Here is a 27278-nt window from a genome sequence, read left to right on the forward strand (position 1 = left end):
CCTGGTTATGTTCATGTCAAGTTTATTCAGCGTTTAGTCACAGGCAGAAAGATGGTTACTGGTGAAAATCAGTTGCTTCGCTTAATAAAACCAGATTGTGCTGTTAAAAAAAAAACAAAAGAAAAGAAAAGAAAAAGGAGAAGAATAAGACATACAGCTGCAGTACAGCCTGAAGCAATGTTAACTCCACAGCCGTACTGAGAGCTGTACAGGAGCTTGCTGTGCGTGTCCCATTCCTCACACATCAACACTGCACACTAGTCAGAAGTACATTAGCTCATGTCTACTTTCAAGCATAAATCAATAGTGCTCAGCCCTTAGGCACCTAGTTACAGAATGACACTAAATAGCAGTTTGACAACAAGTTCAAAACTATAAAACAACAGAACATTTCAACATATCAAGCACTGTTCATCTTTACAGGGCTCTATCTTCAGAATAGGCCCAATGAAAGCGCAAAATCTGGCACCTTTGAATCGGTTAATCCTGGCTATTTTACATCTTTTTATCTTACATCCTTCACTTACCTCAAAAACAATAACAAAACAAGAAGCTAAAATCTGACTATCAATACAACTTCTGTGGGTTCAGGCACATAAAGAGTAGAAAGAAAATGAGGTGTGTGTATGGTGGGGGGGGGAGGGGGAAGTATAAAACAGTCACATTTGGAAGGAGAGACATTCTGTATGTAAATGCACTGCTTGGTGACGGACGGTTGTCAGATGTTTCTACTGCTGTCAATGAAGAATTTGGACCTTTGTGATTCCTGGGAATGTAAACAAATGGGAAAACATGTAGCTGCGTAGTGAACGGCACCTTCCCCACACTCCTAAAAGTTCTCTAAAAGGACTGCGCTAAAGAGAAAGTAAGGCAAGGAAAGGCTGAGTCGGAAGTAACATTAAGTACAACTTTCTCTTTCCCCCTGTAAATCAATCCCACTTAACAATGACCTTACACACAGAGATGAAGAATAAAGCTCTATTTACTACGTGCCAAAACCTCCTTCTGCTCCACAGGACTCTCCAGCTGACTCCCAACAGACTGTACCCATAGTACAGCATTACCATGTTCAATTTTTCAAATGTTAAGGCCGTCTTCGTGGCGAATAGTCAATTAAATATCAATTGTAGCACTGTATGAGAGACAGCAATGGACTGGAAAATGAAGCGACTGAAATGTCATATAATACAAATCACAGACTTCTAACAGCTGGAAGGAAGTATTAGATTCTTTTTGGCTGAATGAAATGCAAAACTGGTCAATTTCAAGCAACTTACTGTTTGGCCTATTCGAGAAAAGAAAGAATAAAAGGAAATGAGTGTGTTTTTATATCCATGCTTCATTCTAACTCCTCACAAAATGCAAAAAAAAAACATGGAAAAAGAACAGACATCCTGCTCGAACATTATCGTCTGCATAACATCACTTTAGTCTTACTTAACTCCTCAATGAAAACAACAGCAAAGCAAATATCACAGGGATACATGGGAGGGAGAAATTACAGTATAAAAAATGAAATAATGCAGTCAAAAGTGCTCAAATAAAGAGTGTTATCAATTTTTTTGTCAATTTTTTCATCATATGAGGCAGACCTTTTTTGTTTGTGTGTTTTTTCCTAACTCTGTTCTCTAGGAACAGGTTTTGGGGGAGAAGTGGGGGGGAAAAAAAAGCAGCAAAGGAGGACATGAAGGCTGGAGGCTAACAGGTGGCCTGATGAGGTGTTGTGAAGAGTTTGAATCTTGGTGTAATGCTGTAGCTTCTTCACCCCCCACCACTTCAGCTCCTGCTGGCCATACATCCACAAATCCTCATTTCCTCCTCAGCGCCTGAGGATGGGGCTCTAACCCAGGCTGGTGATGTTTGCCCTGCCGCCTGGAGGCGCCACGATGCGCTGGGTATTCCGGCGAGGAACGTTGTCATCAATCTGAGCTCCTGTGTGATCGAATGGAAAGGATTAGTTTTATGAATTTTGGTCTTTGTAATACTAGAAAGTGGCAGGAAAAATTCCTTTGGGAAGTCAACCACAGGAGGAAAAAAAAAATCCCCTTCACATTGTCCACAGTGATTTTAATTACAAGCCATAACCATCCATAGTAAACCTACTACGAGCTAGGACACTGTGAAACAATGGTGTGTGCTCCTGTCTGCATGATATCAACCTTATTTTAACACTAACACATTTTATTTGTGACATTGCAGAAAAACTACTCTACCCACAATCCAAAACAGCAATGTCTCCAATTGGAGACATTGTTGGAGGTCGCTGCTGGAGGTCACTGTTACCATGCAAATGTGAGCACAAAACATCAATTGGTGATTGCACTCCAGAATGAAGCACCCTAATGTATTGATAACAAGGCCACACTTTACCACACACATGGAAACGAAAAACGATTCAATTTGAGAAGGCTGGAAGCCATTTGTTATGGAAGCTGAAATTTGCAATGCGTCGTGGGATGAGTAGTTCCTTAACACTGAAACATAATAAAATATGCAGCTTTGCCTTTTCTTTCCCCCATTTTCCTTTATTTTTTTCATCAAAATCAAATCTTATTTTTACAGTTACTATGTACCTCATAGCTGGCTGAAAAACTTCAGCCAGCATAATAAAATGTACTTTTTAAATATTTTGTCCTTAAAAAAGTGGGCGATGTTGAGGTCTGAATGTAATTAATACACAAAATTAAGATGCAAAATCTTAACAAACTAAAAGACAGACAAAATATAACACAACACACTTCAAGTGGACGTGTAATATACTGGTTATAGTATATGGTGGCTGCTCATTTTTAATGCGGCCAAACTTTTAATTCACGAGGTCAGTGACTGCTCAGGTACCAGACCCTTTTTCTACTCTTGGGTATTTATGGTGTCAGTGAAGCCAGATACCACATGTCCCTCAGCCAATAAGAGAAGTGAAATGGCCTTCAAGGGAGAGTAGCTAAAACAGCTCGGTTCAGACAGTGGATAGATTGAGATACTGTAGCAAGGTTTTTTAAACTGTCGATCATGCACAGAAAAAAATATGAAACTACAGCAATAACAAAATAAATGGATAATGAATATTCACACAAATTTACCTATTATTATTATTATTATTATTATTATAATTATTATTATTATTATTATTATTATTATTATTATTAGCTCTGAAAGACAAATGTAAAGATTTCTATGGTGCATAGTATCCAACTGCCTCTTTTATTTTATTTTTGATAGGTAGCCACAGTCCAACAGAAGGACCCAATTTCAGTGTAAAGTCTGCCCCTTACACTTGAATGAATGCATGGCTTATTTGATAGCAATATGTGGATATGCATGTAGTATTTAACTCCATATGTCATGAAAGAATCCCTTAGTTTAGACTTTTCATGCAGATTAAATTTAGTGCAAAATTTGACTCATCAATGTTGAGTCTCTGATATACAAAAAGAAAGTAAGTGGTTTTAAATCTCTCCCCAAAATGGATTCAGTGCTTCAACATCCCAAAAATGACTCCAGAACTGATGGTAAAACGACTGACCGGATAGGCTGAAGCCAGATTGGTGCAGGTTGCGGATGGGTTGGCCGGGCTGTTTGGCAGGTGAAGTCTTGGCAGAGGAGGCTGGAGTCATGGTTTTAGGAGTGACTGACACCTCACAGACTGGACCATCATACAGTCCCCTGGGTACGCCTCTCAGCTCAGCCAGCTGCATTGTTGGAAATGAGACACAAGTCAGTCACAGCACTGGAAACTAGCAAGGAAAGATTCACACTGTGGAGAAGGATGTGTGGACAGTTTGGCCAATTCCTAACAAGATGTAACATCCCTCCAATTTTCCACAAAACAATTACCAATCGTAAAAGAAATTGCTGGGTGTGGGTAGCAACTTTAATGTCAAAATGACTTCCAGTATGTTACCATCTGATTAAACGATTAAACACAGACCCTAGCAGACAAAGAGGAGTGTTGTACCCTGCTGCGAGCTTTTATCCTCTTGTAGACGTAGTCAGGGAAAGGTTTACGGACCACGTAACGTCCTGAGCCCTCTGTGACGTGGAGGTTCCCATCCTCCAAAACAATCTTGCCCTGGCTGATCACGACCAGAGGCCCGCCGCGCACCTCTGTGCCTTCAAAGATGTTGTACTCCACAGTCTGTGGGGAGAAGGAAAGCAGTAGTGTCAAAAGTAACATACAATACAAAACATCACTCCTTTATTATAGCATATAATTCCAAACATAAGGACTGAAGGATCTGAGTGTATTTACATATTTTGAACATTTTCCCGCATTGTTAACTGTATTGCACTGTACGTACGACATTTTAAAGATAAGCCTTTTTGTTGGTGCTTTTAGATTTGAAACAGGTTTTAAGTTCTTGTCTGACACCCGACAGCTGTGTTCCTGTGATGTTTTATGGCAGCTGCTTGTTCCTCCTAACGCCATGCCGACACTTTAAATCATAACAGAAATACCTTCAAAGCGGAGATGCAGTCATTCAACTTCCCCCCGCTTATTTTCCGCTATCATAAGGCTGACGTAACCTCCTGTTGCACATTCTGCATGCCATTTTAGTTCACAGACTTATGAAGCTCTCACTGAATGTTTATTTGAAAAGCTGCCAGAGTTATATTGAAGGACTCACTGTGTAAAATTTCTATAATTTCATAGGAGCGTAACTGATTTAACTCACATAAAAGTGTTTCCTCGGGCCTACTAATGCAGAGTACAGAGGCATTAGTCTTCAGGCTGAGAGAAGAAGAAGGTGTTGTTTTAGTGCTTGTGTGTGGACATGGAGGGTGTGGAGGTTACTGTGTGACCAGTTTGAAAGCCCTACGACTCCTCTCCCAAAAAGCTTATTGAGCTAAAGCTGAGGTCATGGCAATCTGACAGAGCCTAAAATGAGATCACTGGTATATTGGGTTATCCTATGACACCCACACACATGCATGCATGCATGCATACACACTCCAAATGAGCAATTTCTCCCCTGAACACTGGTCCGTTATTTTCTGACCAAGCGGAACAAAAAGAAACCGAAGAACATGACGGGATTAAGAAGACAGATTCCATGAGCGTGTACAGCTCTCTCTGTCTTCCATGCATACACACACGGATACAGATGCACAGTGACCGGCCTGCTAACAATCAGAAATGATGTGTTCCAGCTCTCTGGCAGGTTTTAATGATGACATCACTCCCTCGACACTGTGTGAGGCCCACACCCTCTCCAGCAGTCAGGCTGCCATAAAACAAGAGTCCTTTATCACAACAAAAGAGTTATCAACCATTAATTTTGGATGTCATCAGTTACATGCATAACAATTAGTGTTATTAGCATCACAAGCAACAAGCAGTGTAGAAGAATGAATAGTGTGTTTGAGGGCCTCAGTGTGACTGAAAGGTCATTAAACATTGATGGGCAGTGATGGGGCAATACGGATTGATAGCACCCCCTGAGAGACTTCAAAGTTGAATCCCCCACATTAGCTTTCAAATGGATATATTAACTTTGGTGGGCAAGTGCATCATGTCCACAACAAAGCCACACCTCCACATCCCAAAGTCATTCACTGTGGCATTTCTGCACAGCAGCAGTAGCTCTTTCACAAACTCCTCCATGATAATTAAGCAGAGAAGTCACATCTAAGGTTCTCTGTGGTGCAGATTCCTAAAAAAAAACACGTTATTGCATTTCTGAAATTTAATAGAAGAGACCTGCCAATTAAAGAACACTAAACAGAAATCCACAGAAGAATCCCAAAGACATAAAGACAGTAATTGTTCTGTGCCAGAAAGCCCCCCAAAATAGCGTTGCAACAGTTTCTACTTTGTGGTTGCAGAAAAAAAAAATCTACTGGTTATCATAGTAAATATGTAAGCAAATGTTATATATGTGTTCCCCAACAGGTAATGCAGGAACTGGATTGGGAGTCAAGAATGGAGAGACACGCCTGGACCTAACTGCCAGACCTCCGGATGTCAGCCCCGCTATCCTCTGCAAGTGCAGTTCGTCAGCCACACCCATTAACAGCAGCTCTCCTCTATGATCCATGTGCTTAGTAAAATGCACATGGCCTGGAAAAGAACTGACCCCTGGGATCTGTTCATTTTAAGACTGTGAGCAGTCTGTAAGAACCTCTCGAGTGATTCAATAGTCACACACAAGCTTTTACATTTACTCTTTCAGAAAGAGTTAAAATAGGAAGGTCCACATTTTAGAATGCAGGATATTTTGTTTTAGCAATTTAACAAGGGCAAATTAAAAGCTTAATCAATCAGTATTAATCACTTGATGAAATCACCTGAATTTTATCCTAATCTAAATAATCTATTCTCTGTGGATCCTGAACTCTGATACCAGTTTGAGATGAATGAGACAATGAGATTTTAATTTATACATGTAGTTTTGAGGCTCTTGTGGTCATGGAAATGGTCATTAAAGTTACTGCTCTCTCCTCATTCATAAAGAGTTACCAAAATGGCTAGTTTCAAGGCTAGCCTTTTACAAGTAGGAGTATATCTGCATTCCAATACTGAGTCTTTGTCATAGCGCCACATACAGGAAACCAGAAGTTCCAGGGGTTGTATTTTCACGATCTTATCTTCATATTTTGAAGCCTGTGGGTTTTTATTTAACACCCCTGCTTTAAATTGCATCAGTGGTTTAATATGATAATATATACTTTTGTTACTGGACTCCAGTTTTTGTTAAAAAATCCTGTTCTTAAAATATAAACATGCCCAAACCGATCCACAGTCACAGCACAATAGACTTACAGGAAGTTTGCTGACCTATATTTTTATAAACTACTCTTAGCTGATTAACCAGAACCACTCAAAATTTGGACAACTACATTTTTCAGACCTTCAAGCTTTTTGGTTTTCATCTAACGCTGTTGCTATGACGATGTATTGTTTGAAAGAAACAGGAAACTGTTCCTTAGCAGCTTGGAATGCCCGCAAACTTTTGGCACATGCAGCGTATATAATTAAAGTCAGTATATGGTAGGCTTTCATTAGTAAAGAAAAGAGACCTCTGTGTCAGTATTAATAGCTAGTTATGTAGAAATAATTGAGGACCATACCGACTGGTGGCTCTTGGCGGAGATGATCTTTGTGACGTCAGGGTCCCACAGCACCAGATCAGCATCTGAGCCCACAGCAATGCGGCCCTTGCGGGGGTACAGGTTGAAGATCTTGGCAGCGTTTGTGCTGGTCACGGCCACAAACTGGTTTTCATCCATCTTACCCGTTACCTGAAATAAATCAGAGCTGAGAGTGAGAAAGCTACCAAAGCTTGTGACCTCTTTTGTGTTTTGTCTGTTTCACATGTATTCACATATGGCCCTTTTTTGAATTAATCAAGATCAACCCTCCTAAATCCTCTTCTTGGACCAAGAAATTTAGCTTGTTTTTGTTCTGTTTTTGTAGATCTGATAGAGGACAAAGCACTGTTTTTGGCCCTCAAAGTACATAGGAGTGGGAGGAATTTTTGGAGCTACGACCCTTGGAAATTTATCCAAAGTGTACTTTTTAAATATTTTGTCACAGACATTAAACTGGTGTTTTCCTACTAATATTATGATATAGTTTGTGATTTTGATGCTCAAATTTGGTTTGATAAAGCAGAAACACTGAAGAGAAACAAGGTTTTGGCATTAGATTGTGACATTTTGAGTGGGTGTGAAATCGATTTGTTGTATTTATGTAAATTGAAATGGCTGGGGTGTGACTTATGACCTTTTCACAGCTTAAAATTGCTGGGAAAAATAGCAATAATTAAAAAATTGGAAAATCTTGAGCCATTTATATGTATTTTGAGGACCTGCAACATGGAAAATAATCCTGGGAAAAGTTATTGTACCAAAAAACAAAAAATAAAAAACAAGAGAATGACAATAAGTACTGTTATTTATAATCTAATACGATACAAAATCTAGCATTTTTACTTGTAACAGAGTACATTTAAAGGATTGTATCAGACTACTTTTATAAAATCCCCTCATTCCCCTTTAATTACATTTTTAGGGTTGGCACAACTCCTACAGCTCTGCGATGTATTCCCAATAAAGCCATTCCCTTTTAGCTGGGTGTAAATTGGAGTAAAGCTTTACTTCACTCCATATGTCAACTTGGTTTTTAAGCAGTTGCATGCATATTGTCAACAGCATGCCTAGAGACACCTAGAGACCTATAATACACCGGCAGTGAGTTTCTGTTTACAATGCACAGGTTAAACAGACCGCAGTGTGGACTTGAAGTGAACCAAACACTTCTCAAATTAGTCCCAGTTCAGTTTGCCTAAAAGAGGTCTGACATCATTTAGAGTGTTAACATAAACGTGAAAAGAGCTGACTAACTGCTCTGAGCTGCTTTGAGGGAAGAATGGAGCCAAGAGTGAAAACGCCTTTAGTGTATTGCGAGACACAGTACTGTGAAAGAATAAGTCCACCCTTACTGCTTCCATGGGAATTAAGGGGGTAAGTAGCAGCCAGGTGCTGTTAATCAAATGCGCCTGATTAACTGATCATCAGAAAGTGTGAGCACCTCTATAAAAGCAGAAGTTTTGGCAGTTTGCTGGTTTGGAGCTTTCAGGTGAGTGTTAACACAATGCCACCATCGGCATAAAGAAATTTCTGCAAACCTCAATGAACTGAAGCAAACTTGGCCTAAAGACTTCTATAATGATGTGAGAGACTGAAGTCATACAGAAAATGATTACCTCAAGTTATTGCTGCTAAAGGTGGTTCTACAAGCTACTGAATCATGGGGAGTTTTCACAGGACTGCACAGGGTCTTGTGAACCCCACCCAAAAGCAAAATCTACTCACCACACACTTGTCCCAGATGATAGACATCCTCTCCTCAGTGCCATTCACACCCTCAGGAATCAAGCTGAAGTCATCTTTGCCCACAGCACGCTGGGCAGTGTTAAAGGGACAATGTGCACTTCCTGTCACCTGAAGGTCTCCACTATGTAATAAGTTTAGTACAAAAAAGACAGACAGGACTGTGTCATGCTCAGACAAAAAGCACTGCTGACATTTTCTTTTTAACTTTGCCTATAACGTGTTTGCATCCAATTACCAGGAGAGCAGGGAGTTGAGATAGTCTGGTGTGGTCGGGTCAGGGCTCAGTGGAGGGGAGGTGACGTAAGCAGCCGCTTTGGCCCAATTCTTGCTCCAATAGTGTGAACCGTCTGTTCCCAGACTTGCAGTGATTGGCTCTCCATAGACAACAGTGCCTATAAAGACAAGTCCCATCATAGCATGAGATCCTACGTTCCTCACGTGCATGTCATGCGAACTCACGCAAAAGCTTCATTGCATCTATTTGTACTTATCTGTGTTTATTTTACTGTTTTCTGTGAAGTCTACTCTATAATTAATCTTAATCATAACATAAAATTGGGCTTAAATTTAATTTAGTAGTTTCATATTATTGTGAAAATCCACTAATATATTGTCTTTTTCCTCTCTGACAATGGGCAGTATCTTTATTTTAGTTCTCACCCTTCTTCCTGGCCTGAGCGATGACATCAGAAGCGCTCTTGCTCATCACCTTGGTGACATACAGCGGGCAGTTGGTCTGGTTGGCTACAGTCACAGAGCGGTTAACGGCCTCCGCCTCCACCTGGAATACAGAAGAGTTCACTTTAATAGATGGAGGTGATGACCTTTCTTATTCCTCTCTTCTTCATTTCAGTCTTCGTCATTTTAGTGTGTGCACAACAGTATGTCAAAGCCCTGGTGTTTCAGACATCACATGTATTTATAAAGGTAAATAATTTATATATAGTATATAAAATTAATAAATAAGGTGAATCAATTTAAGCTAAATATTAAGGAAATATCTAAGTATTCAGCAGCGAGCTGTAGCTTCATATTTAACTCATATTCTCATTAACTCTTGGCAAGAACAAACTATTTCTTTAAAAACTGTTCTCCTTGCATAGCAACGCAGGTACAACAAGGTTAAACACTGAAGGGAGACGTTTTCTGACAGATTAAATGACAGAGAAAATGTTCCGAGGTAAAAAGCAACATGGAATTTAAAATTTGCTAGGTCAATTTATTGCAACATTTCAAGGTATTTTTCATTATTTTTATGTCTCTTTTTCCACGTATGACCATGGAAAATGGTCAAGATTTGATTAACCTGAGCAGGAGCAGCACTGCCATGGCAATTTAACTTGTGCTTTATTCCCCTAAGGCCCCTAAGAAATCACTGCCTTCATCAGATGATAATTAGAAAAATACAGAAAACCTTAAGAAGAAAAACTGAGGAACTGATTTTAAAATAACACTGATTTATGCAGGGAGGATGTACTCAATTAAAGTGGCTTTAGGGCGTGATTATCCACATTCATCATGGGAAAAGGAGAAAGTTACGAAGATTATAAAGAAGTGAAAAATCCAGAGCCTCAAGGTAAAACTTTCAACGATTCAGACCCAGCAGCGCTGAAGCCCATAAAGGTCACATCCCCTACTGCGAAAAAACCCCAACAACTTGGAGATGAACCGATACGCTTTCCTCAAAGTCAAAGCAACATTTCACAGAGTTGTAGCTGTGACTCACCTCCTCAGGGCGGCTCAGCACGTGTCCTTCAGGCCCAGTGATCCCCTGCTCCAGCATCCTGCGCTGCTCCTAAACACACGCACACGCACATGAGCACACACAAACCGCATTGGGAAATACGAGATGTTGAGTCATGTGCAGGTGGACGAATGTTTGTCATGACTGGCCTTGGCAGTGAAAACTAAGCAGCTCTGAGAATATTTATCCTCATCTGTTGGCTATTAAGAGCTTAGCACTGAACATTTCGTCACAACTGAGAAGAAACTGATGTGTCAGTCTTTGAGCTCAAAGTCCAGCTTTCAAGCGGTATCTCATAACGCTCAAAGCTTAGGGTGTAAATATTCCATTTAATGCAAAAATCCTGCAGAAAAATCATGTCTGTTCATCTCCAGATGGCATCTTGTTATGGTATGAAGAGTTATACCTCAGCTACGATGTCACCATTCTCAGCGTGAACCTGGGCGATGGCTCCCAGATCGCGGATCACACTGAAAACCTCATACACCTGCAGCAAAGACAAAGACAGTAATATTTTGAACTCCAGCACAGACTTAAAATCTAGTTGTTTTGTTTTTTTCCTGCTCAATAGTTTTAGATGAAGAGGAACTCAGAGCATGTTTTTTTGTTGTTGTTGTTGTTGTTTTTTGTTTTTTTGATTTCCAGCAGTGATATATTGGAAAAATCTTTTCTTTTTAAGTCAGTGGGTCATTCAGACAATGTCTTTGTCTGAATGAATGTGACTAATTGGAAAAAGGGCTAACATTTGGTCTACCCTAGTGTTTATTTGGTTTAAAAGATGGATTTAAAGTCTATAATTGAATAATTTTAGCAAACATAAGCTCTTTTTTTCCACTATTGGTTGTGGGTAACGGATTGTGTAGTAATCTTTATTAGCGAGTCTCCCACAGTCCGAAGTTTAGGAAATGCAGCGAGTTCACAGACAGAAGAAAAACTGTGGTGTTGAACGAGTCATCATCCCCCCAACCGGGGCTGCTAAACATGCAACAATAAAAAGCCGTCAGAGTTTGACACGGGAGAGAAAATGATAAACTCTGGCTGCACCCAACTGCCAGCATTCCTCACACAGGTGCAAAGATCATCACAGATCTGTTTCAAAACTGCTTTCAGGTGGGATTAATTCATTTTCAGTCAGAAAGAGTTTGTGGCTTTCATTATCCTGTCGCTCTCCCAAGAGAAACACACAGGAAAATCAGCATGAGGGGAAGCCTAGCCAAGACAAACAGACTCACACAGTAAGTCACGCTGTAGAGTGAGCGCGTGAGCCAAAATCAAGAGTAGGATATGACTTTTATGATAGTATCAGGTCAGATTTACTGTAGGCTTTCAATCTCTTTCTCTTCCTCTTTAGGTTAATACTTAATGCCTGTTTGTTGCCCTTGCGATCGGACAACAGTATATCTAATATCACCGCTGTAAGTATAAACAGCCATTAAGCTAAAAATGTTTGTACAGAAGGGCTGTAGCATAATTCAGTTTAGTGTAGCACAATACAGAATATGCTGAAAAATTCAGTGACAACCTACCTGAGCATCAGTAAGCTGGAAAATATCCTTATAAGCCAGGTAGACCAGGAAAGAGTTAACACCTGAAAGGTTTAAAGCAGAAAAAAATACTAATCATTAACCAACTTAAATACAAAGTTCCTTGGTAGATGATGAACTCTGAGTTTGGATCATTTAAATGCAAGCAAACTATTGTGTAAAATAAGATCCTTTACTGTGGGTTTTTGCATCTGTCTTGCTAAAAAGTGAATAGAACATCTCTTTCTGATGCTTTCATTTTAAAAAGTTGCATTAAATGCACCACATGCAGGCTGCTGCACTCAGGTTACAGGACTGATACTGACTGATGTTAATCTTTTTGCATTGAACAGATCTAAATATTTATTTTTTCCAATCACTTTCCCAACGCGCAAATCTTTAATTCAAGATAATCAAACATGACTGTGGTTACGTGAGACGTACCGTGATCCTTCACAAGCGTCTCCATCTCTTCCTGGATTCCCTTGTGCCACTCGGTAATGTCGATATGCAGAGAGTAGTCGCAGCAGGACTTGCTGTCGGCCCATTCACGCCACTGCTCGAAGGCCGACATAAGGCTGGTGCCGGGCTCAGGTAGCACATGGTCAACTAGACGCACACGCACACACGGTTAAACAACTACACAAATACAAGAACTCTGCTGTCTTGTATTTTATCTATTTTTTTATGTTATGTTGTATCTAGGCCTAATGGACAATGATGTATTTCACGCCTGGCTGTATGAACATGTGGAACAAACTGATTTTTAAAAATGATCATATTTACACACCAGAGTCAGACCTGAAACTGTATGAAACGTGTCTGATTAGAAACCTTTCATATCTAGAGCAAGATGCAAACTCCAGGGCTAAACAGTGAATGCAGAAACTGCAGTTCCTAAGTGGCCACTTTAGGCTGGCCCCAAAACACATTCTTAATAGAGTTCAATGCTAAAATGCCCAACTTTACATTTGCTATTTTTCCTCTTTGATACATATGTATGTAGACTGAATGTCTTTGTAAGGTCCTGTGTTCCTCCTCTCATCCCCAAATGGTCACAGCAGATGGCTGACCCTCCTTGAACCTAATCCTGCCGCAGGTTTCTTCCTGTTATAAGGGAGTTTTTCCTTCCCACTGTCGCCAAGTGTTTACTCATGGGGGTTGTTTGATTGTTGGGATTTTCTCTGTATTATTGTAGTCTTTACCATATAATATAAGGCCCCTTGAGGAAACTGTTTTTCTGATTTGGCACTATATAAATAAAAGTGAATTAATAGAATTTTTGTAACTCGCGTTTAAATTTAACAATGCTCACAGATCAATATAAGAAGTCTGAGTTTGAGTTTTGGTGAGTGAAATTCTAATACTATTATATTTACGATTTAGCAGGTATCTATTGTGTGAGAGCCCTGCTAACTAATATCATCACAAATCCCTCCAAAACATTGTCCCTACTGGCTCCAAGAAAAACCCAACAACCTAACATGATTATTACCAGTGAGTGAGTGGCGTCAAGGTGGCTAAAATGTACCTTTTATATGTAGTCTGTAGTTAAGATTGTATTCAGATGCCTTTAATTAAGCCTAAACTACATTGAATAGAGCATTTCATTATAGAAATCATCTCTATTTGGCAAGTGTCACCAGGCTGCAGTATGTTACACACCAATTCCCAACCTGACTGGCCCTAAGAGGAGCTGTAGCAATCGGCTTTTAGCTTGGGGTAAAAAAGGCATGCAGTGTGAGTATGTTTTGCTGCCTGGAGGAGGATGGTGTTCCTGTTGAGTCAGCAGAGGGAGGGCCAGTGTGACATTTACAGTTCAAGTTTTTATTTAGCTTTGTTTTCTTTGCTCATTACGTCAACTCTTTATATTTGTATGTAAATTTAAAAATAACATTACCATTAAACCAACGCAAAAACCAAGATTTGCTGTTACATTATATTTACGGTATTTTGTTAAAACACAGGTTGAGAGTTTGGAGGGTTTTTTAATCTGGGTACAACTTGAAACTGACTCCAATGCCCTGTTTAAAAACTATGTCTAGTGTTTGTTTTTTTCAAACCAAGCCATAACAAAACTACAGATAGATGGTAACTCAAAGGAAGTAGAAAGAAATTCCTGCGGACAAGTTTTCAACTAATGCTTAAACTCTTAACTTGAGCTTAATGACTTTGAAGTGCAAGGGAAAACAAGCCCAAGCAGAAGAAAATCTAGGCTTTGCATGCACCTTTAAGAAATTCAGAATACTACAACAACAACAGGCCAAAATTACATAAACAGGGTGTATAAAATAATAGCAAACAAACTACAGAGTCTGTCTGTCTCTTTGGAAAATTCCTGACACAGTATGTTCAGCAATCAGCACCTCATGGCTCAGAGTGCTCAGACCAGATGGATGGGTTCATATTTTGGCTTGCTCATGAACAGGCCTGGCACGCTTCCTGTTCTCATTAAGACATGTTCAATTAGGGCCAATCAGTAAATGAAGAATCACTGTGGGGAAAAACCCACCACAGACACTGCACTCAGCTTCCTTTCACTCACACAAAGCTTTCAGACACCAACTTTAACCCATTTCTGAATCTTCTGTTGCAGACAGCAGGGGCTTTATGCTCAGCAACTTATGCTCAGCAACTCACTGATCATGGTGGTGCCTCCGGCCAGCGCTGCCTTGGTACCCTGGTAGAAGTCATCAGCGGCGGTCATGCCCCGATCGGGCATCTGGAAACGAGTGTGCACATCGATGCCACCGGGCATCAGCATCCGACCATGGGCATCGATGGTTTTCACCCCACCGGGCACAATGAGGTTTTCCCCGATTTGTCTGAGTTAAAGAGAAAAGCAACATTTAAACTGCTGATTACACCATCCTTAGTAATTTTAGTAATTAGAATTACAAATGCATTAGTCATTTTAATTTCATTCATTACATTTACTATTTTTTAGTAATTAGTGGTTTCATATACTTATGGGTTAGGGTAGTAGTTTTTGAGTATGTATCAATGCCCATCATTTTCTTTGTGGTAGTTTCCATTATGCTCTGCAAAAAAGTAATTAACTTCTTACTCACAACTTTTCCTGTTTTGCATAGCAAACGCAGTCAAAACTAAAAACTGACTGCATTGTCAGCTTTCTCCAGGGCCGTCTGATAAAAGCCAGACTTGAGAAAAGTATCTGTCCTGCATTGCTAGAGCTCATCATCATAAATAAATTATCCTACTCAGTCACTTTTGGTACTAAAACAGCTTGGTCTCATGACGATTAACCTAACGAATTTACAGAAAAGTTATAATGACAAGCTAAAAGAGTGATCAGAATTGTAGTATGACAGTGCTGGTTTCATGTATTGGTAACTTTGACACTAAACATTGAAGATTTTATATGGCAATAATGACAAGTTTACTTTTCACTCTGCAAGAAGAATGTATTATTTGTGGTGCTATTTGGAGGTAATTGTATATCATAGTGAGATTATGGTGAGATGAGTAGTAAACTCTACTTGCTGCAGAGGAGGCCCTTAGTTAGTTTCTAGTGATTCAGCAGAGAGCTTCAAACATGAAAATGGTAAAAGTTGGGTTTTTAATAAACTGCCAGCAGCTTAAAGGAAAACTCACTTGATGACTCCATCCTCCATATAGATGTCGGCACAGAAGGACTGGTCATCATTCACAATCTTGGCCCCTTTGATCAGGAGACGGTCGCTCTAAGCAAAACAATAAAGAAGGTGAGTTGCTGCAGATTTTTGTTTGAAAAAAAAAGAAAACAGCTCGAGTTAATCTGTGGGAATAACAACCCTGTAAAAGACATGGATTTATAGCCGCCTATAAAAATACGCTTACAAGGGTGAGTATCCGATTTGGCTCAACTGGATGCTGGATTAAGGGCATTTGATGAAAGATGTTTTGGGAAATGTCACTTCAAGGAGTGGATTGGCAACAATCACAGCAAAACATAAATACTGGCTCTGCTTGGCCTTTTTAGGCTGCCGTCTGATAAGGAACACATGGCTGTGCAATGTCTCTCAGCTGATACTGGCTTTCCTATTCTGCAAACACACACGCATACAGATATCTGTAAACACACTGTACACACTCTTAATACTCTAACACACTGATCCGGTGGGGGTTGCCGATTGGAGGGGCAGGGGGTAAAAGAGTATTAAGAGCTGGGATGTTTGGACCAGCACCAGGTTTTTTTTGTGTGTGTGGATGTTTTCACTGTGACACTGTTTATGTCAGGCTGGCAGTAGAAAGACATTGTGGAAAGAAGATGAATAAGGACAAAGAAAAGGCGTTAATCTAAGGAGGGGACTGGATTCAAACAGTCTGACTGCTTTAAGATGGGATTAGTGAACATCTGCAGTACACAAAGCATTATCTCCAAATTAAGAAGAACAACAAACTTCTAGATCCTTGTGCTGAGAGCAAAGAGAGGGCCCAGTGCATTTTCATCACCGCTCCTCTCACTGGTGGATCACTTCAGCTTTGCTTTAAAAGCAAAATTAGGGAAATCATTCACTGCTCGGACAATAAAGACAGCAGCCCGCCTCCAGACACACCCATCTGCCCCCTTCATGTGGTCGAATTATCGCACAAACAGACATGAGAGAGAACCAATCAGGCCACGGAGCGTGTAATCAATCATCCATGCCTGCTGCTGTGCCACTTGTCTCTATGCTGGAGAGAGGACGGGGAGGAGGGGGGAGTCTACCACCTCCACAGTCCCTCCTTTGAGCCACCCCGGGGAGGCCCTGGCCCTCTCTCCAAAAAAGGGAGTGGCAGCTATGGTCACAAGGGCTCCAGCGTTCCCCCTTCTAACAAAGGCTGCTCTGTTTGAGGCGCTGCCACTGGCTGCTGCCAGGCCAGCAGCTCTGGCCCAGAGGACAACTGCTGTGCTGCAGGCAGCACAAACCATAAGCCAGCTCTGTAAAATATTACCTAATACTTTCAGGTTGTTTATATAACACAGCCACATATGTAGAAATAACGCAAACTTATTTAGCTCACTTAAAAAAAAAAAAATTAAACTGAATATCTTTTAGCTTAGTATGTAAACAGACTAAGTTGGTCTATTTGGTGGTTTTAATGACCAACATTCAATATTTACTACAGGAAAGTCTTAAAAATATAAACAGATTAATCAATGATGATTTAAAAAAACGATGGATGTTGCAAAGAAACGTTCCATAAATATGCACTTCTTTTGCATAATTTTAGTGCTGTTGCAGGGGGGAAAATTTTGACTGGGAACAACAATACCAACAACGCCATTCATAACCAGACCCCAGTGTGAGGGACCTCAGCTCTGTTTTACTAGCAGAGGTAAATGCAGCCTCAAGATGGCTGCCCAATAATTTCAGTCTCATAGTCTTCAGCTTTGACGGCCACTGACTCAAGTGATGTCCATCAGGTTTGCAGTTCCCTCAGAAGCCACAAAAAGCTTTAAACAACCCTTTTCCATGTACAGTAGTACCCCTGAATACGAAAAAACAAAGTCCTCACACAATGTATATCTCAGATATATATACCTATCCAAATTTCCTTATGACTGCTTTTGAAGCAATTTTTTCCTCACATGTGTACTAACATTTCACATATTATCAATACCCCGCATTCTTCTGGATGAAATATAGAATAGAGTAAATTACACAGTAAAACAACTTCAGCTGACTGCAGCAGCTTCTGGAAAATGCCTTGCAGTTGTCATCTGAAAGGTGTGGCCACACTCTGACAGCAGTGATGGAACTAATGCAGATAGATCATGTGGTAATCTTCGATCTGTGTGGAACAGAGTGCTCTGGTTGAGCGACTGGCTTCGCTCCAGCCCGCTGCTGGCCCGTTTTCCTTCCAACAACTGCTTTGAAATATGCCGTTACATCATGCGCCCCATCATGACTGTCATTATCACATTACTCACTGAACTTTGCCAAGACACTGCAGCCCTTCTCACAAAATTGCGCCTATTGCGCTGTTTAATCTAGAGCTGTATTTGCAGAACAATTAGTGTCCCTGAATCCAGAACTGTGCTTTAAAATAATTCAATTGTTTTAAAGCTCGCAGGGGTCGTGTGACAGAGCGTGTGATTGTACTGGATCTGTGCCAAGCATGACAGTGACCTTTCCTTCGTGGGAACTTTTTCAGAGCTCACAAACAGGATGTGGATAAAGCTCAATGGGCCTACTGTTACTAAACTACTGTGTTTACATTCCAGGCTACAACCTACAACCTTACTGAGATTTCATACAAGGCAAAAACAGTTCAATGAGCATTAAAAAAAAACAACCCTATCTGTAACGCAATTAGGACACTTATAAAAACACTCACTGAATATTTTGTTTAACACAGTAACTTTCCTCAACCTCCTTCACCTCTGTTTCCTCAAACAAAACATCCTGGACTAGTGTAATACTTTCGGCATAGTGGGCGGAGCATGGAGACAGAGCATAAATAAGTCCCACCCACACCAAAGGGGCAAACAGTTCATGGCTCCTTTTCCATCTGCTGATAGATGCCTAAAAACTGCAGTGCAGTGGGACGCAGTATCAACAGAGCCAAAAACTGAGCTCTCCAGAAGACAGGAGTGGACATGTGACTCAAACTGTGGGATAATGAAGCTCAGAAGCCTGCTGTGCTGTCTGCCTTTTGTTAATGATAAGTGTCAGTTTTAGACAAATTTATTTAAGTATTATGAGATTGTCTGCAACTTTCATTACTGTGAAGTGTGGATAATTTAGAAATATATGACTAATGTTTTGTTTATGATTTCCTTAGCTATAAGACGTTGTGATTGAAGGGGCAACATCCAGAGCTGAAACAACAACAACTCCAGTTCCTCTCTGTGCCTCCTGAGGCTCGAGTCAATCCCCACAGACTTCTATATTAGAGAACTGAAGTGCATATTTACAGCTGGGTACAAAATATAGTTTTGTCCTCTATGGATTCCTTCCTCCTTCATAACAACTCTGAGTGGCAGGAATTTCTTTGTAAATCATCTATCTGGGTGTGTGTTTGCATTTGGTGCCTTTTCGAGCATTTTTAATGTAATACCTGAATAATATTAACCCTCAATATTATGTACTGACGATACCAGAAGTTTTTGGGGGTTTTGTGCTTATCTTCTTGAGTGAAATTCTAGTTAGGACTAATTAGCCAATGTACCCTCAATGTACTTTGCCACGAGCTCTGGGTAGTGACTGACCGAAAGAATTAGATCACACATACAAATAACCTCCCTTAGAGATACAGTGAGGAGTTTGGTCATTCACAAGAGACAAAGAGTAGCGCAGCCACTCCTCCACACTAATATGAGCCAGCTGAAGGGGAGGAGGTTGCTGGGGGAGAGGGAGGTCTGGGTTTCTCTAATTAGACTGCTGCCCCCACAACCTGGACTTAGATAAGTGGTAGAAGCTGGATGGATTCTATCTGAAAGCCATTAGAAAAGACTTTCAGTTCTATAGAAGTATATGAGAGAAAAAAAAGGTCTTTTGGGGTCATATTAAATCTGTTATGTAAATATTGGTCATATCATGCATCAACATTGATATAGTATAAAGCGGCACGCTTGTTGTCTAAAGAGTTGACAGTCATAAATCAATAACCAGTAAGGTTGCAATAGATGACATCGCAGTAGCTACTTTCATCTTTTACACTTTTGATGACTCCAATCTTTGATCCATAAGGTAACTTCCAGTTCCAAAAAAACCCAACATGGTGGTGGACAAAACACTGATGTTGAAGCTTAACAGTGTCGAAAACCAACAAATCGCTCGCTTTCTAATGCCCAGAGTAATATGAAGGAGAGGTATGATAGGAAAACCCTCAAGCGTACCTTTCTGCCTGGTGAGCACGTTTTGGTTTTCCTACCAGTTGTGGGTTCATGTCTTCAAGCTCGCTTCAATGGTCCTTATGAGGTTGAGCGCCAAATCAGTGACACAGATTATCTGATTAAAACCCCAGATAGGCGGAAAAAGTCCCGGGTCTGTCACATCAACATGTTAAAGAAATATGTGGTCCGTGAAAAGAGTCATACCGACATGGGCTCCCCTGTTGTGACGGTGGGATCACCCTCCTACCAACATGAGGTGGATGGGTTGCATGAGCACCAGGGACCAAGTTCTGGGGCACGCTTGGAGAATTCTAAAATCCTGGAGGATCTTGAGGCTCATTTGTTTTACTTGGATGAGCCCCTCAAGCAGGATATATATAGTCTGATTTGTGGCCATACCATGCTTTTTGGTGACAAACGGACTCAAACCACCGTGCTTGAGCATGATATAGATGTTGGTGACCACAGGCCCATTAAGCAGCATGCCTACTGAGTCAACCCAGTAAAGCAGGCTGTTATGAAGAAGGAGGTGGAATACTTGCTGAGGAATGGTTTTGCGGTCCCTAGCTTCAGCCCCTGGAGTTCACCTACCCTTTTGGTGCCTAAATCTGACCAAACTCCACGCTTCTGTAATGATTACCGCAAAGTAAATGCCGTCACTAAACCTGACTCTTTTCCGCTCCCACGTATGGATGACTGCGTAGATAGGGTGGGATCAGCCAGATTTGTCACAAAGCTGGATCTCTTGAAAGGTTATTGGCAGGTGCCCCTTTCACAACGGGCGGCTGAGATCTCTGCTTTTGTGACACCAGACCACTTCCTGCAATATACTGTGATGCCGTTTGGGTTAAGAAATGCTCCAGCCACGTTCCAATGACTGATGAATACGGTGCTATTGGGTGTCCATGGCTGTGAGGTTTACTTAGATTATATTGTAGTTTATTCACCAACATGGCCAGAGCACATGGACACGCTGCGGGAAGTTTTTACCCGGTTGAAGGATGCCTGTTTGACAGTGAATCTTGCCAAGTGCGAGTTCGGCAAAGCTGTGGTTACCTATCTGGGGCAACAGGTGGGACAGGGGCAGGTACGCCCTCTCACGGCCAAAGTCCAGGCCATTTTGGATTTCCCAGTGCCAACAACACGGCGTCAACTTCGCCGGTTTCTGGGTATGTGTGGCTACTACCGTGGGTTCTGCAAAAATTTTGCCACAGTGGTTACTCCCTTGACTGCTTTGTCAAGTCCGTCACGCCTTTTTTTGTGGAACTCTGACTGTCAGGAAGCATTTGACTCAGCCAAAGCCCTGTTGTGCAGTGCCCCAGTGTTAGGTGCCCCTGATTTTACTCGTGCTTTCAAGTTAGAGGTGGATGCCAGTGCTTATGGTGCAGGTGCTGTACTTTTGCAGGAGGATGACCGGGGAATTGATCACCCAGTGTGCTACTTCTCGAAGGAGTTCAATAAGCATCAGATGAATTATAGCACAATTGAGAAGGAGACTCTAGCATTACTTTTGGCCCTCCAACATTTTGAAGTGTATGTCAGTTCCAGCCCCCGCACCATGACATTTGGCCATGACTATGTCCATTATTTTTTTAATATCCATGCTGTTAACACATTGCTGGCATTAGATTTTAAATAGCTCTAACATAGAAATATCTCATATTTTTATCCATCTGCAGGCATTTTGTTAGCACTTTAACCCCGAGATGTATATTGTAGATCAGTTTTTCCATCCAGTAGGGATCACTTTAGAATATCTCATACAGTCTGTTTCTAAATATCATTAAAGTATATCAGCTGGATTCACATTGGATTGAATAAAACTGAATTTTACATGGAAAGAGATCAAGAAACAAGTCCCAGCAAGGCTGGTAAACTCTGCGTATCATGGTTAGCCATCAGCAAAATAACACAAAGTATAAAACAGCACAGCAGGAAAGCCTGTGTCTAAAAATCTGGCAGCTTAACTTAGATCTGGCTAATTTTTTCAGAAATGTTGTTTCCACCATTATGTTTAGCTGCTAAATGTATGCTTTACTCACCAGATGATCACTAGATGGGCCTATTTCTCATTTAGTTAGAGGGGTAGAGGACTCTGCAGTGCTTTGGGGTGTAAAAACGATGAACTAAAAGCTCTACGAAGCTAGGGAGAAGTGTAGATTTACATAATACTTCTCATGAGGTTATGAGAGATCCTTATAATTTTTACAGGTATTATTAATAACGTAAAACATTGTGCTTAAGAAAAAGAAACAGACTGGGTATAATGGAAAGCAGAGGTAATGGTTTTGTTAAATCACCAACATCAATCAAATGCTACGATTATTAAAATCCTGACATTAATAAACCACAGCCACAGCACCATACGGAGGAAAACTAAGACCCTCCACAGGAAGAGAAGAGAAGCATGGGTACTCAAACTGCTGACTTTCATAAAATCAGGGCAAAATCAGCTTAGGTGCAGTGAAAACGTCTGCCAGTGTTAGACGTAACCTGGCAACATTGTATGTTGTTGTCCAAATGGAAAATATCCTGGAAACAGTTAAGTCAGGTGGAGAAGGCTGCCAGGTCAGACATGCAGCACTATGATTTATATTTGTCCTGGATTAGTCAAAAAACAGCCCGCTACTAAAATCATCTCCATACATGTTCAGGCAACCACTGGGAAAACACTCTGCTCCTTCAAAATAAAGTGCAAAACAGGAAATAAAGTAATTCCCAGAAATATTCATCTGTACATTAATGATATAAAAAAATAGATAAAAAATTTTTCTAAGTAGTCATTTCTGTTTTATTTATAAAACACACTAGATGCATTGGATGAATGTGATTCTTCCTTTGATGCTAGAAATTCCACTTTTACTTTATTTTCACGATGACTGATCATTGTGTTTTTAATTGTTTTAGCCTCTTAATCCATAAAACACTCTCCTTTGCTATTAAAACTTGCTCATTTAGTTTGAAAAGTCTCTTAAATTGCTCTGTTATCCTCCCACTTTCTCAGGAAATGAAAATATGACATTCTTTATTTCTCTGAAAATTTGACTTAAAATCTTTTTTCCACTAACTCATATTTTAAACCCCTACCACTGAAATAGAAACTAAACTAGCCTAAATTCCCAATTGAAATGCAAAACTGAATTTAAACTTTCTCTTTGACTACAAAATTGTTTAATTAATCTCAAACTTCAAAAAGAATACACTCATTGACCTTTTTCCTGTGACATAGCGCAGCCAGAGGAGCTGCGATACTGTTGCTCAACAGCATTCCCCTCTGCTCAGAAGCTGAATAACAGCAGAGTTCATACACGCTGTGCAGTCTCCCTGACTTCTGGCTTTATGAATGGGGGAATTCGGGATGATCCTGAGAGGCGGGAAAAAAAAAAAAGAAAAGAAAAGAAAAAAAACAAGGCTGAGTCAGTGGGTGGCTGATTAGGAGCATGGTGTGTTGTGTGAAGAGAAGGCACTCCGGGCTGCGTTGCAGGGTGAGATAGCTGCGTGAACTCACTCCAGCCGCGTTTGAAGTAACTACACATGCACTGAACTGTCACCAGAGACACTGCTCTACTAAAGGTATACTACAGTAGCACACTACTTAATGATCCTTCATTTGCTGAGGATTGTAGCCACTGAGACTTTAATCCAGGACAGTCTTATAATAGCCTCGCTCTATTTTTACCTCATTCACTGGAGCTGCATTTAAACAGCCTTCTTGTTCTTGATTTACTTTTATCTGTATTTATAGCCTTCACTGAAATAACTCACCCTCATTCTAGAGCTGAAAGAGCCAATTAATCAATAAATGCATCAAAGGAAATGTAACTGATTGAACCATTTTTTCTGCTTACTGTTATGTTTTCATCAAGCAAAAATGAGAAAATATTTTTCCACTTGCAGCGTCTCAAGTGCAAACATTACCCCGGTTTTCTTTTCAGGGATTGTTTTTGAATCTGTTCATTTGTTTTCTGATGGATCGACTCTGGGTTTAATCTTTTGAATGCCAGCATGAAGAGTGATAAGCATCTATTAAAGGTTCTGCTCAAGCACCAGTTTAAAGGCCAAATATAGTCTGTCCACAGTGACACAAAACAGAGAACAGACTGCAAAATCAGCACATTTGAACTTTATAAATTGATCACATTCCTAATAAATGACACAACTTGTTGACGGGCTAAATATTTAACTGTTTCGCCACCAAAACTGTCAACTGTGACAATACCAGTTGTAGAAAGTGATAGAACTTCTTTAAATTTGAGGTGGTTTGGGCATCTTAAAGACACCTGGGTGCCTCCTAGGTGAGGTTTTGTGGGCATGTCCAACTGGTAAGAGATCCCAGCTCAGGGCAGACCCAGGACACACTGGAGATATTATCTCTCTCAGGTGGCTTGGCAATGCTTTAGTAAAGCTAGAGCCGGTGCTTGGGAGAGGTGGTCTGAGCATCTCTGCTTAAACCCATCAGAAATTTGAAGGAATGGATGATATGTTGTAGACTCCAAAATTCATATTTAATGGCTAATAACATTTTAAAAAATAAACAGTGTCAGCCCTGCTTGACTAGTTGTTCAGTTTCAATGATTTTTTTGTATAAATCTGGTTCTGAAGTCACACAGAAGCACCAAGTCCAGGTGGTGAAATTGCAGAGGTTCATTCATATTTGATGAGAGCCGCCTTAAGTCTGTCCCTGTCTGTGCAGCTGACCCATGTCCATCTGGCTAAACTGTTCTATGGAGCCCAGTGCTCCACCCAGTTCAATGAAAATATTCAAATTCAGTAAAATATGTAATTCATACCGATTTGAGTGGTCTATGAAGAAAGGTGTGGAAGGCAAGGGGCTCATTTGCATCTACTTCAGCATTTGCTGTTTAGTTTTAATTCAATGTAACCTTCATTTCCTCTTGAGTGTCTTCTTGGTTTAATAAGGTCATCCATGCCTCACAATAATGCCTTTTCAGTGATGAAGCCCAGCAGGTCCACGGGAACCAACCAGAATGCTACTTTCCAGCATCTACAGTTTACAATTCCAGTAACATATTCCTCACATTCTCCTCTGATCACTGTGCTAGATCTTCAAGAGATCCCCTCTGTCTCTGACTCATTTCTTATGTCTTTCATGCTCTGTTTAAGAATAGACAGTCTATCCATTTAGGTCTGACTACAACACCCACTAATCCTCTGATCTTTCCACCATCCGTCTGCTGTGTCTCAAGCAGTTAAGAGAGAGAACTGAGGAAAATTATTCACGTGAGAGGTTGCCAGTTATCACCAAGTGATGCATGATATTAACACAGAGGAGAATTTTTCATATTATTGTTAGAAATATATATGAAACCTGAGCTTAACCATCAATCTTTCCATGATGTGGATCTGCTTCAGTGTACATACATAGACACATGTGTCTCTTTTAAAGAACTATTATTTCAGTTTATCCGCTTAAATCTGAAGTTGATGAGAGCTACATGAACAGTCGACCACTTAGACACTCCAATTACAGTTTGCTTTGGCTACCATGACACAAAAGGCTAACAGCTCTGCATAATGTGGGTCAGGCGGTGGCTCTGAAATAACTCTGGCAGAGAAAGCTCCAATCAATCGATTAGCTGATCAAAAGAAAACTTTATTGAATAAAACAATTCTTATAATCTACTAATCAGCACATATCTCAGAGCCAACCCGTGACCATAATCATGCTTGTGCTATGATCTCCTCAGACTGAAGAGGTTTTCCTAGCTTGGTGAAACCTTTGGGGAGCGTGGGCCTGCTAGATAACAGGATAATGATGCTTCATATCCTGCTGCTTGAATGATTTGTTTAGTAAGCCCACAATTAGAAGGCGCAGATCCATCTGTATGGCTTTCAAACAGGCTCTTCTGGGTCACTCTTCACCATTGTTTCAGCTCATTGACATCAGGATGAAAAGGCAGTGACCTCCTCCCTGATCAGCTCTGCCTATATGCATCTTCCCTTCATTACACAGCTGAAAGACAGGCATGGAAGGAAATAGGACCCACTGTCCCCTCCCTTCCCTGGCTCCCCTCCCTTCCCCTCCCTATTCTCCACTTTCCATTGAAGCACCACATCCCTGCAGCTTCGCTATGAATTCGGGGAAATAATCTGCTCCACAATGACACACTGAATGTGTCTTAAACCCTTCTGTGCCTTCTACAACGGCAATATATATATATATTTGTATATATCAGGGATGGCTTTAAAAAAGGAAAAGTGGGCTAAGGTTAAAAGAAACAGCCGGGTACTGAGCCGTGGAGCGGATGCAGGGAAGCATTTGCTCCACCAGTTGGTGTGCAGTGATACCCGGCCACCAGACACAGTCTAACAAAGACCACCGGCGTGAAATCTCAACTGTCATGCATGGCACGGAAGAAGAAATGCAGGGGTGGCGTGAATGTGCACAAACAATGGATATTCTAATGTAAAGCGAGAGCTCGGGTTTATCCGGACATAAGCACTTGTCGCAAAGATGCTGCAAAAAAAAAAAAAAGAAACGAAAATTTTCAGCCTCACCACACTATCGCTGGCCTCACTGATTTCTCGACCCTCGTGTGCTTTCGATCTCACAGCGAAACAGAAAACCATCTACAAAACGCTTTTATTTTATTTTGGAATTTCTTTTAGGAGATCAACTCTTGCGCCATTGCCCTGGATCGTCGAGGAGCGCAGCGGCGCAGGGACCATGCCGCCCCGGTGACATCCTGCACCCACACCCCGCAGGCCCACACCAGCCAGACTGGACCCACTCACTGCCACTCCAAACGTGAAAACACCCGAGCACTCACTGTGATGCGGGGAATGTTCTTTTTGCCTTGGTAGCCAGACATCTTCACCGGTGTTTCGTGTGCGCCGCAGACCGCTAGAAATGCAAACGGGACGGATTACCGCTGGCTGCCGGGCTGTAGTGAGGATGATGGTGATGAAGATGATAAGGAGGAAGACTACACAGACACGGGTGATCTGCAGGAGGCCACAGACGTGAAGAATCAAACTATCGCTCAACTCCGGATCCTGGCAGCCTCCCGGTCTCCGCCGATGCACCAAACCGTTCCTTCCCAGACGGAGTCAGACAAGAGGGGAGGGAGGGACCGCTCGAGAGCCTCTTCCCAATAAAAGAACCACACGGAGCATGCGCAGAGCCTCGCCCTGCTCCATTGACAGCAGAGAAACACACTAATGCCATCAATTGCTTTCGCCGGATTAGGGAAGGCAGGCAAGCAGGGAGTGCAGCCTGCAAACATCCACCGAAGGAACAAATGAAGAAACAGCCAGCAGCCATCTTACCTCACATTATCTGCTGTGTGTCTGAAGGTGGGGGTGTTATTAGAGCGAGCAAGAGGCAGGG

The 27278-nt window shown here is 41.1% G+C and overlaps 1 protein-coding gene across 1 annotated transcript; it reads right to left on the reverse strand.

Annotated features, from left to right (window-relative positions):
* Window positions 1-27278, reverse strand: dpysl2b (dihydropyrimidinase like 2b). The gene is made up of 14 exons (XM_063478856.1): window positions 26719-27278; window positions 15718-15806; window positions 14743-14927; window positions 12547-12711; window positions 12106-12167; window positions 10986-11066; window positions 10562-10630; window positions 9496-9616; window positions 9071-9227; window positions 8815-8956; window positions 7069-7239; window positions 3956-4135; window positions 3524-3689; window positions 1-1932 (listed from the first exon to the last, which is right to left on the reverse strand). Exons 1-14 carry the CDS (start codon window positions 26758-26760, stop codon window positions 1841-1843), a joined length of 1722 nt encoding a protein of 573 aa, XP_063334926.1. The 5' UTR covers window positions 26761-27278; the 3' UTR covers window positions 1-1840.

This window comes from Pelmatolapia mariae, linkage group LG7, assembly GCF_036321145.2.
Source record: "Pelmatolapia mariae isolate MD_Pm_ZW linkage group LG7, Pm_UMD_F_2, whole genome shotgun sequence".
NCBI lineage: Eukaryota > Metazoa > Chordata > Actinopteri > Cichliformes > Cichlidae > Pelmatolapia > Pelmatolapia mariae.

What these genes read in the sequence shown, in the direction of transcription:
- dpysl2b (XM_063478856.1), bottom strand. Translation starts at nt 26,760, where the DNA reads ATGTCTGGCTACCAAGGCAAAAAGAACATTCCCCGCATCACA. An exon ending in ATGGTGACATCGTAGCTGAG is followed by an intron (nt 10,631 to 10,985) that starts GTATAACTCTTC and finishes GCGTGTGTTTAG; the next exon opens with GAGCAGCGCAGGATGCTGGA. An exon ending in ATCTGGCTTCAGCCTATCCG is followed by an intron (nt 1,933 to 3,523) that starts GTCAGTCGTTTT and finishes TCGATCACACAG; the next exon opens with GAGCTCAGATTGATGACAAC.